Below are 14,231 nucleotides of genomic sequence, written 5' to 3'. Positions count from 1 at the left end.
TGAGCCACCGCCATCTCTCAGACCGTTGCAATAGTCCCCTAACTGTTCTGCCAGCTTCACCTCTGCATACTTCCCATCTAATTTTCTCACAGAAGCCAAAGTGATTCCTTTAAAACAGATTATGTTACACCTCCGCTCAAAACCCTCTGACGGCTTCCCGTCTTAGAGTAAAAGCCAAAGCCCTTACAATGGCTTACAAGGCCTTGTGTGAATCTGCACCCTCACCTGTCTTTTGTCACCTCCTCCCATTTCCCTCCTTGTCCACTCGCTCTGGCCACACTTCCTTGTGGTTCCTAGTACAAGCCAAGAGCTGCACACTCCAGCTTCAGGGTTTGTGCGCTGGGCGCTCTCCTGGAACTTCTCCCCCAGGTGTCCCCATGCTTGCTTCCTCCTCCTTCAGACTTCAGCTCAGCAGTCACCTGGGGCAACAAGGCTTTCTCTAATCTTAAAGAGCCATCTGCCCCTGACCCCCACTCTCCAACACACACCTCTATCCCTTTTAGCCTGCTTCATCTTCTCCTTAGCACTTATCATCTGGCACACTATGTATACTTGTCTATTTATTGTTCGCTTCCTCCCAATCAATACATAAGCTCTGCTAGGACAGATTTTTGTCTGTTTGATTGTTATATTTCCCAGTGCCTAGAACAATGCTTACACGTAGTAGGTGTTCAACAGATATACTTTTGAATGAATCTATGAGAGTAATTAACAGTAAAATAAACTGTTTGTAAGTTTAATATAAAATAATTTTGAAAACTAGTTTGAAATGTATTTTAGCATTTCACAAATTTTCTTTTTAATTAATATTAGCATTGTTTCTTACCCGAAGTCTCTATGTAGTAATGGGTAATTGCCTTCCAGTGATAAACAAAATCTTCTTGTAAAGGAAGAGAAGGTGCAAGCTACACAAACACAAACAAAAAGACCACAGCAATTAAGAAAATGGCATTAAAAGTTTCCCATTAAGTATAACTCTGTATTTGTCTACTAATGATGCAAAAGCAGCATAAGAATAAGGGGTGAGCTTTAATTTGATTCTTTATGTCAATATCAAAGAGAAACAAAATGAGTCAAATCCAAGAAAGTAAAAATGATTAATTAAGAAAGAGGACAAACACATTTATCAGCATTATTATTATATTATAGTATTGGGTATTTTTTCCCCTCCCCTGACACTAGTTACTATACATATGGCTTCAAAAGTAACAGCGTTACATGACAACACAATATTCTATTACTAAAGTATCAGTAAAATGGAATTATCGATAACCAGGGATCTTTGTACCTAGGACTTTGAAATGCAAGACAGTAAAAAGGTTGCTATGTAATTAGTCACCAAAGTCAACCCTGTAATCAGATTAAAACTGTTCTGGATTTTCAATGACATACAGAAGTGAATCTTTTCTTTTTAAGCCTAGATTAGGCAGTGCATATTTTTAGCAAAATAACTACATGAACAAGACACTACCAATTTAAATCCCACAAAGTCAAAAATGTTTTACATTTTAATTTTGAAATTTATTTCAGAAGTTTTAAGACCAAAATTATATCCCTTCAGCCATCTCATAGCAAATTTACAAGTATTTCAAATGGGTGTTAAATGGATAGAAAAAGATTTGATGTACCTTCTAAAACATTTTCTTGTCCTTAAAAAGAGTGAGAGAAAGAGAGAGAGAACTCTCTCTCAGTCCTAGTATCATCAATAAATTCTGGTCAGAAAGTACAGAGTTGACCCAGTTTTCTTAAGAACAAATAGGTTTCGGGTTTCCCTGGTGGCACAGTGGTTAAGAATCTGCCTGCCAATGCAGGGGACACGGGTTCGAGCCCTGGTCCGGGAAGATCCCACATGCCGCAGAGCAATTAAGCCCGTGTGCCACAACTACTCAGCCTGCACTCTAGAGCCTGAGAGCCACAACTACTGAAGCCCATGCGTCTAGAGCCTATGCTCCGCAACAAGAGAAGCCACCACAAGGAGAAGCCTGCGCAATGCAACGAAGATTAGCCCCTGCTTGCCACAATTAGAGAAAGCCCACGTGCAGCAAAGAAGACCCAACACAGCCAAAAATAAAATAAGTAAAATAAGTAAATTTATTTTAAAAAAAAAAAGAACAAATAGGTTTCTATTTTGGGAACCTAAATTATGGCAGCATAATCGTCCATTTTCATATATTCATCTAAACAGATGACCTAAAAGGTCATGTCACTCCTATACTTCTACTTGTTCCATTTTGATTTCTTGGAGTCTCCTGCAGGGACCTCAAAGTTCGAAACCCTGTCACAACAATTTCCAAACTCTTGAGCAAATTATAAACATTGGTCATGACGTCTTAAGTGTTTCAATCCAGAAGATGAACTGTACTTAGGAAAAAAATGGACCTGAAAAATTTTCAGCAACCATCAACATCTTAATGCTAGCTTTTTCATATGTGCGTATTCGTACCACTCTGAAGAGTACTGAATTAAGAAAATATAAATATTCATCTCATTTCCAAATAGAATGCTATGAAAAATTTTAAAAGACTTTAAGATCTTTAACGAAGGAGTTAAAACCTTTGGGATTATATACTTCAAGAACATGGGGAAAGAAATAACTTGTAGGAGATTGAGAAAACAATTAAAAAGAAAAATAGGAAAGAAAGAATTAACTTGGGAAAATAATCTTCCTGAAATTTTTAGATTAAAAAGTCTGTTTTAATCAGCTACTTATTTTTAGAATCTTCCTCAAAACACATAAAATTTCTCGTTTTTTGGGCCTGGTTTTTTACACACCAACTTTATGTAGTGTTAACAATTATTATTAGTTAATTATGTATTAACAATTGGGACAAACCCAAATGAAATTTGGTGTTTCAAAAAATATACCTACTTTCTTATGTGTAAATATTATGACTTGTTAAATTTTTCCAAGGGAATTTCCAGGGCATATATGGAATTAAAGCATCCTTGTTCCACATTATTTCACCCACGGGATTTAACTCTATTTACAAGGAAAGTTACTAAATCAGAGGTCTTAAATGATTTGTGTCGGGGCCTTTGCTGTTACAGTCAAATTCAAAGCAGGATGTTGTTGCTTACTTGTGAATCTCTTGCAGAAATTTGCTTTAAATAAGAAACCTACTTACGGAGACAGTGAAACAGTTCTAAGTTGCTAATAATTTAGTGACAATCTTGTTCAAACATGAATAAATTTTCTTATTTAAGTAAAACTTCCTAGTAAACTTGCCTCTTTCATTTCAAATTATAACATGCAAAATATAGGCTTTATCATTACATAAAAACATTTATGCTCTGGGTTAAAAAAAAAAAAAAGATGTGTGAATCAGCATGAGGGGATTCTAATTTGAGTTAACTTCTTACAATACAGAGATTAAATTTTTGAAAATTCATGCGATCGATCACTATCTCGACCAAAAACTGACCTGAATATCTAACTTGGATATTACTTTCTCTGTGAAGTCTTGCCAGACTTCCTGCCGAGGTTACGGTCCTTTCCAAACACTTTGTGGCACCCGCTCCCTGACTGACTGCTCACTCTCTCCCAGCCCTTATCCCATGTTTGTAATTGTCGAGTTACCCATCTTCTCCACTAGATTGTAAACTCAGTGAGTTTACAAAGATTATATCATCTTGCTCATCACTGAATCCCCAGTTTCCAAGTCAATGACGGCAAATAGTAAGCATTCAGTACCGTTTACTGAGTGAATTAGCAGCAGTTGCTACCATTTAATGAGTAGTTATGTGCCAGGCACAGTGCTACAAAGTTTACACTTACCATGTGCTCTTAAATTCTCACAATAAACTCTAAGACCCTGAGTCATTAACTGACCTGCCCAAGGAAACACTACTTGTAATTAGAAACCTGGACTCTCTTTCTCCAAAATGCCTACCACACAGAAGGACCTACCTACATTGATAACTCAGATGAGAACGAGTGTTCTCAAAGCCACATCTGCAGTCTCACGTGTATCATGAACATTCCATGCCCAGATCTTTTAAAATGCTTCTTCTCTGCTGCAACTTTCCGGACGCCCATCCTATCTTCTCTGCCTCTCCAAAGACCAGCTCAAGTCTCACTTCCTCCAGGGAGCCTTTTGCAACTACTCCAACCCTAAGTGTTTACTCCCCTCCTCCTATAGAACTCACTGGCTGAACAATCATCCAGATAATAATAATAATAATGATTCACACTTATTAAGCACTTACTATGTGCCAGGCACTGCATTAAGCACTTCATATATACAATCTCTTTCTAATTTTCACAACAATTCTATCAGATAGATACAATTATTTCCATTTTACAGTGAGGAATTGAAATGTACAAAGACTAAGTAACTTGTCTAGTGAAAAAGCAAGGGACACAGGCAAGCCTGGAGCCCTGCTCTGACTGGCTCTAGGGGCCAGGCCACACTCTTGTGCACTGCTTGTACTTTAACCAGTGTTTTGTTTTGTCTCCCAATGTATTCTCACTGTGAACTCACACTGCGCCATGCTTTCTTGGTGGGCTCATAAAATATTTACTGAATGACTAAAGGACTAAAGTTAAAGGTCACTTGTTGGAAAAGAATACACTTAAGAAAACACTACATGTGTTCCATCTGATGTTTTTTTTGTTTTGTTTTGTTTTTTTGCGGTAGCGGGCCTCTCACTGTTGCGGCCTCTCCCGTTGCGGAGCACAGGCTCCGGACGCGCAGGCTCAGCGGCCATGGCTCACGGGCCCAGCCGCTCTGCGGCATGTGGGATCTTCCAGGACCGGGGCATGAACCCGTGTCCCCTGCATCGGCAGGCGGACTCTCAACCACTGCGCCACCAGGGAAGCCCTCATCTGATGTTTTAATTCCTAGTGCAGAATAGATTTTTAAGGAATTGCTGGTCCCAACAATCATCATTAACTCAAACTATAATTTAAAAAGAAAATGTTGCATTCAAATTCTGAAAGATGACTTCCATTGAATTAATTAGTTAAGGTAGATGAAACTTTCTTTCCTGACACTGCCCTTTATCCTCTTGGAATAAATCTGCCCTCAAGGATGGAACTGACTGGAATTTAAAAGATATTAGTCCCTGGCAGATAACCTCACATGGACAAAGGCCCTCAATAAATGTTGAATTGTACGGAAGGTGTTTTATTTATCCTTTGGAGAAGCTGTACTAAAAGAATCCACCTCAGAACTACATGGGAGGCCTGATTTCAGATGTGTGACATGTGGCAACTGGCTAAAAGAACAGATTCATTTCATAACTCTTACTGGCCAATCATTTGTATGCTGAGGGAAAACTGTCATTTCTGAAACAGGAGGCAAGAGTTACATTACAGTTTTTGTTTTTGATCAAGGTGTGAATTTCTCTCCTAAATTCAAAATGCAGTCTATCAGCTTAATAACACATCTTCAAATACTGATCTTTGAAAACATCTTAGTTGTATTTCATCCTTGTTAAGTAGTTAACAGGAAATGTGAAGAAACCATTAATTAAACAATAAGGAAAACTCTACACTTAAACCCCATTTAAATGAATATGTACCTGGTTGACGCTAAAAAACCATTTGAAGGCTGATCCAATTGAATCAAGAAACCTAGGGAGGGACTTCCCTGGTGACACAGTGGGTAAGAATCCGCCTGCCAATGCAGGGGACATGGGTTTGATCCCTGGTCCAGGATGATCCCACACGCTGCGGAGCAACTAAGCCCGTGCGCCACAATTACTGAGCCTGCGCGCTCTAGAGCCCACGCGCCACAACTACTGAAGCCCCCGTGCCTAGAGCCCGTGCTCCACAACAAGAGAAGCCACGGCAATGAGAAGCCCGCGCACCACAACAAAGAGTAGCTCCTGCTCGCTGCAACTAGAGAAAGCCCGCACGCAGCATCGAAGACCCGAGGCAACCGAAAATAAATTAATTAATTTTAAAAAAAGAAAGAAAGAAACCTAGGAAGTAATAATACGAAGACGGTTGAGAAAATTTTAGAGATTCACATAATGACACAACTGAAAAAAGGTCACGTCAGCATCTGCATATAGGATTATCTCCCATCTCTGCAGAATCCTGATAATTATGATAATTGCAATACTGTATCAGAAAATGCTAACTGGGCATACCAACTAAAAGGAGTACAGAGAAAAGCCAATGAAATAAACTGAGGAATGGTAAGATTAGTACACAGGAAAAAATGTCAAGCAAATAAAGAAAGAGAACTGAATAAATGTAAACCAATCTTGGGCTAGGAAAAAAAAATATTCTTCAAATACCACAAAGGTGGCTTATTCAGCATTACATATGAGTTCATTCCCAAGAGAATGTTAAAAGGGGAAAAAAAAAAGTATGCCAAAATTTTTTCGTAAGATTTAACCTCTTATCAAGGTAAACTGGGAAGTATCACAGCTGAAAACATTAATGCTAAGCAAATAAAAACATTACTTTTCTAAATGCAGTGCATTAACTCCTAAGACCAGGTGAATATAATCCATTCTTAACTTTTGCTCACTAACCTCAGCAAAGTAGAGAACCTGGATATTACAGAGCCAGAGTCAGACAATTTACATGGATAATCTGGTAGATGCTAACACATATCTTTTATAAAAAGATAACGCAGACAGAGAACACAGGCCTCTGGACAAAAATGAGTCTTTACTGGGAGAGCATGAAAGCCATCTTTCTTTCTCTAACTACTTATTTCTGTAAATATCAGCCTGAATTAGTAAAGAATATAAATAATGTAATAAACTTTTATTTCCAATTATCTCAGTATTTAGCTGTAGTGAGTGTTAAAAATTAAATGATTCTTGGTACTTTAAGTTAAGGAATAATATAAAATGTAAATATCGCTGTTTTTTATAAATTTCAGTTAAATTCTTACAATAAGGTGCTGTAGATTGATTGTGTAGAAGCCAAGAAAGGAAAATTAAAAGTTGCCTTAAAGTCTAAAACGGTCATCTCCCTCATGAGTAATACTGCTCTTCATTTATGAAAAACCCTGTCTTGCTTGATTTGATACACTCATTTTCTCAAGAACTTGTAGGAGAGCTAAAATGACTCTTAAACATTTCCCACACAGCACTTAAAAATTGTACCGAAGTTTTGTTTCCATTACTGAGTTTTAAAAATCCATTTTATTTTTATCTGGCCATAAAAACTGTGCTATTGTAATTGGGTTTTGTTTTGTTTTTTCCTTAAAGTTGTGTAGATTTGAATGTGCTGTATCACTCAAACTGAACATAGAAAGAGAATGACATTTTTAAAACTAGCAAAGTAACACGTCTAGCAAAACTGCACTTGTTATGAACTTCACAGGGTGCATTTTTCAATTTGGGCAATTCTGCCAGCGTAAAGCAAAACAACCAGAGTAAAGCAACTCGACCCCTTTCACTGAAACAGCAGGAAGACATTTTCCTGTTAGTTACTTCTCTTTTATTAGTGTTAGGATATATGAGTAATGTCTCCCTATGCTTGTGTCTAAAATCCTCAAAGGAGGGTACAATTGCAGGAAAAACGACGAGCGTCCAGGAAAGGAAGAGGAGAAAGGAAACAGATGGTCCCGGTGCTGTGCGAGGGCTTGGAAGCTGTCTAAAGCGCCCTCGATGAGACCCTCCAAACGCCTATTTCACATCAATCAGTAAGGTCCAGCTGAGTTCGGCCGCAAGGCCTGTGAAGCAAGAGCTGGCCAGACTACGAAACCGGGTCGGGTGGGCTGCTTCCTCGCCAGAGCCGCGCCCCCGGCAAGAGCACCCCTTCCTGCCTCCCCACCCCCCAAAACAAAACAAACCCAAGCAGTGTTAGGCCGTTTCTTTTGTCTTGGTCAACGCTGACCACTTGAGGTTAACGGCCAGGGAGTCCGGGGAAGAGCCCTGTGGCCCTGTCAGGTTCTCCCCGACTCCCCTGTCCCCACCGGAGGAATCGGGCGACCCCCGACCCTGGCCGGGGGGCCGGTCCTGCCGGGGACCCCCGCCCACCCTCCTGGGCGAAGGAAAGGGCTCCACGCCGGCCCGGAGCAGGAAGGAGAGCAGGGGGTCCGCTCGGAGCCAGGCCCGAGGCCCCGGCGCCCGCACGACCCCGCGGCGCCCGCCCCGGGCCTCGCCCCTCCGCGGGGCCGGGGACGCCGAGGGCCGGGCCGAGGCCGCCGGGCTCTCCCGGGGCCGGCGGGGGAGCGTAGGCCGGCCGCCATCCCCGGCCTGTCGTGCGCCCGCAGCCCGAGGCCTTACCGCCTCCACGGCGTGCTGCAGGATGGAGGTGAACTTGGAGAACATCCTGTCCCGGGACTGCAGCAGCCTCTCCCGGGACGACCTGGAGAGCTCCTCGATCCGCCGCCGCCGCCCCTGCTGCGGCTGCCGGGGCCGCTCCAGAGTGAAGGCCGGTGCGGGGCGGGGAGGACGAGCAGAGGGCCGAGGCGGGCCCGGCCCGGCCGCTTCGGGTGTGCGCGGGCGGCGAGGCGGCTCCGACGGGCGCTGCGACGTGGCGGGCGGTGAGAAGGGCGTTCCAGGCGGACTCCGGGCCCGCGACACTCCAGCGGCGGCGGCGGCTCCCGCTCGGACACGGTGGCAGCTCGGCTCGGGTTCCTTCCGCCCACTCTGCCCGCCGCGGCCTGCAGGGGGCGCCGCCGCGGCCCGGGGGTGGGGCGCCCAGCCTGGCCAGGCCGGCCCTGCGCCGCGGGGGCACGCGCCGCGGGGGCACACGCCGCGGGGGCACACGCCGCGGGGGCGGGAGAGGCACAGAGAGGCCGCGGCCTGCCTGGGACGGGAGTCGGGCCTGGGCGCAGCCGCCTCCCTCTTACGGCGATACGGTCATTCTTACGTCTTAAAAATTCAGCCGTTCTCATTCACTTTGTTTCACCGATGGAAGTTAACATGCCGATTTTGTATGAAACCGTAGACATGTATGTATATAAAATTCAGAGGTTCTTCTTTTAAGGGCAGATTTGCAAGACCGGTAAGAAAAAGCACAGTATTCCCAAGGCAAACAGGAACCGTGGGTTTAAATGCTAAGAATTAGAACAAATCCACTAATGCAGATGAAATGACTTTGCTAACTGTAAATCTTTATTATTATTTTTATTGTTGTTGTCATTGTTATTATTTTATTTAGTTATTTATTTATTCAACATTAAAACAGGAAGCCCCAGATGGACAAATGGTAAGATGTTTCAGTTATTAATTTGTAACATGTTTGATAGTTAGAAGATGCATTCAGTATAGCATTTTCTATTCAGCTTATCAGTTGATACTGGGAAACATCAGTGAGGGAAAAGAATCAGAAGGGTTTCTAGGAAATGCACAGGACAGATAAGTGGAGCTACAATGTAAGCGCTCGGATGGAGGCTTCTTAAAATACGGTGCAACAGTATATTGGTCAAGCCTTGAAGAAACAAGATTCGGGCTGGTAAAGTTTAGGCTGGGTTGATACAAATTATGAAAATGTTCATATCCTGGAGAACTTTGTTTTTGCTTGTATTGGCATTTTATCAAAAGAACCACTAAATTCTTGATAAGATGAGGGTGAAGTAAGTGTTGCATAACTGGTGATGAAAATATGTATTTGTAACTGAATTAGTTGAACAGAGGAAAAAGGCAGAAAAAGTAGCACCAGTGCAGAGTGGTATTTAGGGCCAGTCTCTGGAGCTGGGTAGCCTAGATTTAAATCCCAGTTCTGCCACTCACTGTGGCAAGTTGTTTAACCTCTTTGTGCTTTTAGTTTCCTCATCTGTAAAATGGGAGTAGCACCTACCTCATGAAGTTGTATGTAAATTCCTTAATATACGTAAAATACTTTAACATGCCCAGTCCATAGTAAGCGATGCATGGACAATTGTTATTATTATTGTTGTTATTAGTAATAGTAGTATTTAACAAAATAATAGGGCCAGAAATCAAGATTTAAGGAGGAGACTTTAACTAGTCTTGTGTTCTTTTCTCTCCTGTTTTTGCTACCTCTGTCCGTGGATAGCAGGTAAATTTGACCTTAGTTCCCTGTATAGTAGCCCCCAGAATGCTGGAGGCAAATTCTGTCATTTGCTAAAGATCGAAATGTGCTCCTTATCAAAGTGTAGGTAATTGTGTCTGCTTCAACCAAGAGTACATACTGTTTATTATCATTATTATTATTCAGCAGTTTAAGATGGTTTGTCATATTATTAACTAATTATTTTCCTGACCTAATTGACATACATTTATATGGTGTTTTGTATTTTCATAATACCTTACAACCACTAATTGTATGAGGAGGTTTGTTTAAAGCAGGCTTACTTAGAGTTGTTTGTATTTGACAATGCCCGTCTTTTGTATACTTAATATAAGCACAATAAGATATATGTTTTGCTCTAGATTAATATCAATATTTAGGATGACGATTCATCTATTCGATATATAGGTTCCAAGACATGCTAGTTGGACTAGAATTATAATAGAGCGGATACTCTTACTTATTCTCATCCTAGAATGACACTAACATTATCACCAGCCTTATGCATGGGCAGAGTTGAACCTACCTCAACAAAGTAGCTTATGACTTAAGAAAGCATAACAAAGGCTTTCCTGGGTCTCCAAAACACTTAGATACAGGTGCCTGAAATTCCTCAATTAGAACTTTATTTCTTCATTCCTTTGGCTTAAGGCGAATAAGAAATTTAGTCCCTGCTTAAATTAAAATACTTTGGGGAGAGATAACACATTAAACTCATCATTCATTACACCTGAGGGTGAATGAATTCGTTAAGTTCTTTTCTGAATAAAGTTTAATCAGCAAGGACACAGAAAAATCTATAAAGCTGAAACTCGGTTGGGATGGAGTTGAAGAAGAAATAGAGTTAGAGGATACCCACTTTCAAGATTTGGCAGACTTCTGGAGATTTTCTATATATATTCCCTGTCTATATAGAATTCAGCAACATTCCCTTTCCAAATGTCACTAAAAATTACAGTAAAGAGATTTTTCAAAGTACACACCGAAAAAGTACAAATAAATTAAGAGATAGCAATAAAATTTTGAGAATTGGAAAGTAACTGTAAAGGAGGTAACTGATATGACTGACATAAGAAAGCTGAGTCCCAAGGTAACAATTAAGGAAACCAAGAACAAAAGTGATACGTCAATACATTCACAGAACCTCTCAATGGCTCAGGAATTGGTAGCATTAAGTACCTCTGGAAGTAGAGGTAAAAGTGGGACTGAAAATAGCAGGATGGATTGAAAGTTTGTTTAGAACTGGATAGATGCATCCCCCCCACTCCACAAGATTGGCTGACTTCCCCTTTCCCACCCTGGAATAACATTAGAGACTTTTTCCCAGAAAGAGAGAGGTTCCATACTGAGAGAAGAAAAAAAGAAGGAGAAGGAGAAGAAGAGGATAAAGTGAAAATAAACCTTGTGAATGTTGAAGACACATGTCCCCAACTCTCATCCTGCACTTGGCTCAAAATGTAATCATCAGGCTGATCCTTCCAGGTAGAAGACAGGAAGGATCCTCTCTGGAGAATCCGTTTAGTCCAAGAGAAAGGACCCAAAGGTCCTGCAGAGGGAACCCAGACAAGTCTTCAGTGCAGCCCCCTGTTGACAAGCTCTGTCCACATGCTCAGAGCTTCAGTTTCTTCATGCACCTCTTTTAAATAGGATCACACAGCCCCGGGGTCATCAACAACTTGAGGAAAGCTTACAACATTAAAGATAGAACCCAAAGGAAAAACAGGACAAAAAAGAGACTGGGAAGAAACAGAGTTGCTTACATTGAACAGATAGGGAAAGATGGGAAGAAAACTTAAAAAAACAACTATTTTAATATCCTCAGAGAGATAGAAAAAGATGTTGCATCTGTAAAATAAGAATGGTATGGTATTTTTATTGTTTTTGCGGTACGCGGGCCTTTCACTGTTGTGGCCTCTCCCGTTGCGGAGCACAGGCTCCGGACGCACAGGCTCAGCGGCCATGGCTCACGGGCCCAGCCGCTCCGCAGCATGTGGGATCTTCCCGGACCGGGGCACGAACCCGTGTCCCCTGCATCGGCAGGCAGACTCTCAACCACTACGCCACCAGGGAAGCCCTGGTATGGTATTTTTAAAAAGCAGCATTTTGGAAACAAAAAAGAAACTCTTAGAAATCAAGAATATGATAACAGGCATTTTTTGAAAAAATAAGAAGCGTGGAAAATAAGCTTGAAAAAAATTTAGCAAGCTTAGACTAGAGCAAAAAAGAATGGAAAATGGCAGGGAAATTTTTTTTAAATTAGAAGGCCAGTCCAATGGATCCGACATCTGAATAATTGGAGAGAATAGAGGGAGGAAATAATTGAATATATTAATTAATAATTCGATATAATTTTATAGATCTGAAAGACATGAGTTTCCAAATTGAGAGGGTTCATTAAACACCAGAACAATGAATGAAAATAGACTCACTCTAGAGGACATTATTGTGAAATTTCAGAACAGTGGGTTCAAAGAAAGCTCTTACAATGAGGGAAATGAGCTCACTTCCAATGAGGGAAAAAAGGAAAACATGTTTATGCAAATAAACAAAAATTACAATGGCATCACACTTTTCAACAACAAAATGGGATGTCAGAAGGCTTTGGGGCAATGCCTTCAAAATTCTGAGGTAAAAATAATTTGAATCTAGAATTCTATACTAATAAACTATCAATCAAGTGTAAGGATAAAATGAGTCATTTCAGATGTGCAAGGTGCTGAAACTTTTTCCTAACTTGCAGTCTTTCTCAGGAAGCTGTCAGAAGATGTGCTCCATCAAAACTCAGGGAGTAAACCAAAGGAAAAAAGATAAAGGAATCAGCTAACAGAATCCACCATAAGAAGGAGGTAAAGGAAATTCCTAGGATGATAGTAAAGCAGAATCCCAGGAAGACAGCTATGCATCAAGATGGGATAGCAAACAACCAGTCCAAATTGGAGCAAGTCAGAAGAGAGTCCCTACAGAAACAGACTTGCTGATATAAAAACCCCTTTAGTGGTTACCAAAGGGGAGAGGGAAGGGGGAAGGGGCAAAGTAGGAGTGTGGGATTAAGAAGTACAAACTACTATGTCTAAGATAAATAAGCAACAAAGGTATATTGTATGGCATAGGAAATTACAGCCATTATCTTGTAATAACTTTTATTGGAGTATAATCTGAAAATACTGAATCACTATGCTGTACATGAAAAACTAATAAAATATTGTAAATCAACTATACTTCAATTTAAAAACAAAAGAAGAGATTTCCTCAAGAAGATGGCCTATCTATGTGTTTGAGCAGATTTATCAGATAGGAGGAGAGTGATATTGAATTAGTGATAAATACAAAGAAAACTAAGAAAAGGAAAGAAAAAAAAGCTAGATCATTGTTAACACCAGGAAAAATATTGTGTAGAAATGTGTAATCATAGTATACACATGGCTCAACTGTAAATAGTGCTTACATAACCATAATAATGTAAATACTGATCTAATTTAAAATTATGGTATTGCTGCTGTACTTAGGGAAGATGAAAGGATGGATGTGTGATGGGTGGGGGTGGGATGTGTGTGTGTGTGAGTGTGAAAGAAAGCTAAATCTTTATCATCTGTAGTCAGGAAACATTAGGTATTGTTTAAAGCCAAAATATCAAGAAGTAACACTATAAGCATATTATTTAAGGAAAGGAAGTATTTAACAAAAGAGCCCACCCAAAGCATTGAAAGAGGTTGCCTCTGTGAAGCAGGAAGTTGGGAGTTTTGGAGGAAGGACAGGGGATTTCATAACAAACCTTGTAAAAACCTCTTGACAAACTGTATGCTAGTATAACTGATATGACCAAAGTTTGTTTGGCAAAGGGAGAAACTAAAGGCAAGAAACCATATTTGGTGCAGACAAGAGATTGTAAGGGTTCATAACTGGAAAATAGGAAGGAGATGGTAGACTTGAAAGATGAGGTAAGATCAACCAAATTGTGCAAGTGATTAAATACAAAAAGTGAGGAAGAAAAAGTAGTCAAAGATATTGCTAGAGTTTCTAGCTTGGATGAAGTTAGGTGAAGATGCCATTAATTGAAATAGGGACTACGGCAATGTGGAAAGATAGGTTTCTTTTAACATGTTAGGTTTGATTGCTTGTATGATGACAACTGTGTGAGGATGTTGATTACGGGATGATAAATTTGGATTAGAAAGTCAAGAGAGAGATCTGGGCTGGAAATAAAGATCTGAGAGTCATCTCTTAGAGATGAGATGCTAGAATAAATGAGGTAGTTCAGTGAGATGGTATAGTGAGCAAAAAA

At 40.7% G+C, this 14,231-nt stretch overlaps 2 protein-coding genes across 2 annotated transcripts in view; one reads left to right on the top strand and one right to left on the bottom strand.

The window, feature by feature from the left end:
* Positions 1-8,590, bottom strand: part of FHIP2A (FHF complex subunit HOOK interacting protein 2A) — a 34,027-nt gene extending 25,437 nt beyond the window's left edge. The window contains exons 1-2 of the mRNA XM_022568678.2: positions 8,197-8,590; positions 827-905 (exon numbers count right to left, since the gene is read on the bottom strand). Of these exons, the coding sequence (XP_022424386.1) occupies positions 827-905; positions 8,197-8,241 (124 nt within the window). The 5' untranslated portion in view covers positions 8,242-8,590. The remainder of the gene's footprint in view (positions 1-826; positions 906-8,196) is intronic.
* LOC149747323 (uncharacterized) lies at positions 8,219-13,466 on the top strand. The gene is given in 8 exon segments (XM_089898207.1): positions 8,219-8,480; positions 8,483-8,729; positions 8,731-8,769; positions 8,771-8,834; positions 8,837-8,959; positions 10,210-10,212; positions 12,704-12,749; positions 12,752-13,466. Coding segments are annotated over 8 exon segments (960 nt in total). The 3' UTR covers positions 12,928-13,466.
* The last annotated feature ends 765 nt before the right edge of the window (positions 13,467-14,231 follow it).

This window comes from Delphinapterus leucas, chromosome 16 (assembly GCF_059928025.1).
Source record: "Delphinapterus leucas isolate spDelLeu-1000000601 "Yukka" chromosome 16, BTC_Dleu_Yukka2, whole genome shotgun sequence".
In the NCBI taxonomy this organism is placed as follows: Eukaryota; Metazoa; Chordata; class Mammalia; order Artiodactyla; family Monodontidae; genus Delphinapterus; species Delphinapterus leucas.
This window is presented reverse-complemented; position numbering and strand designations above follow the sequence as displayed.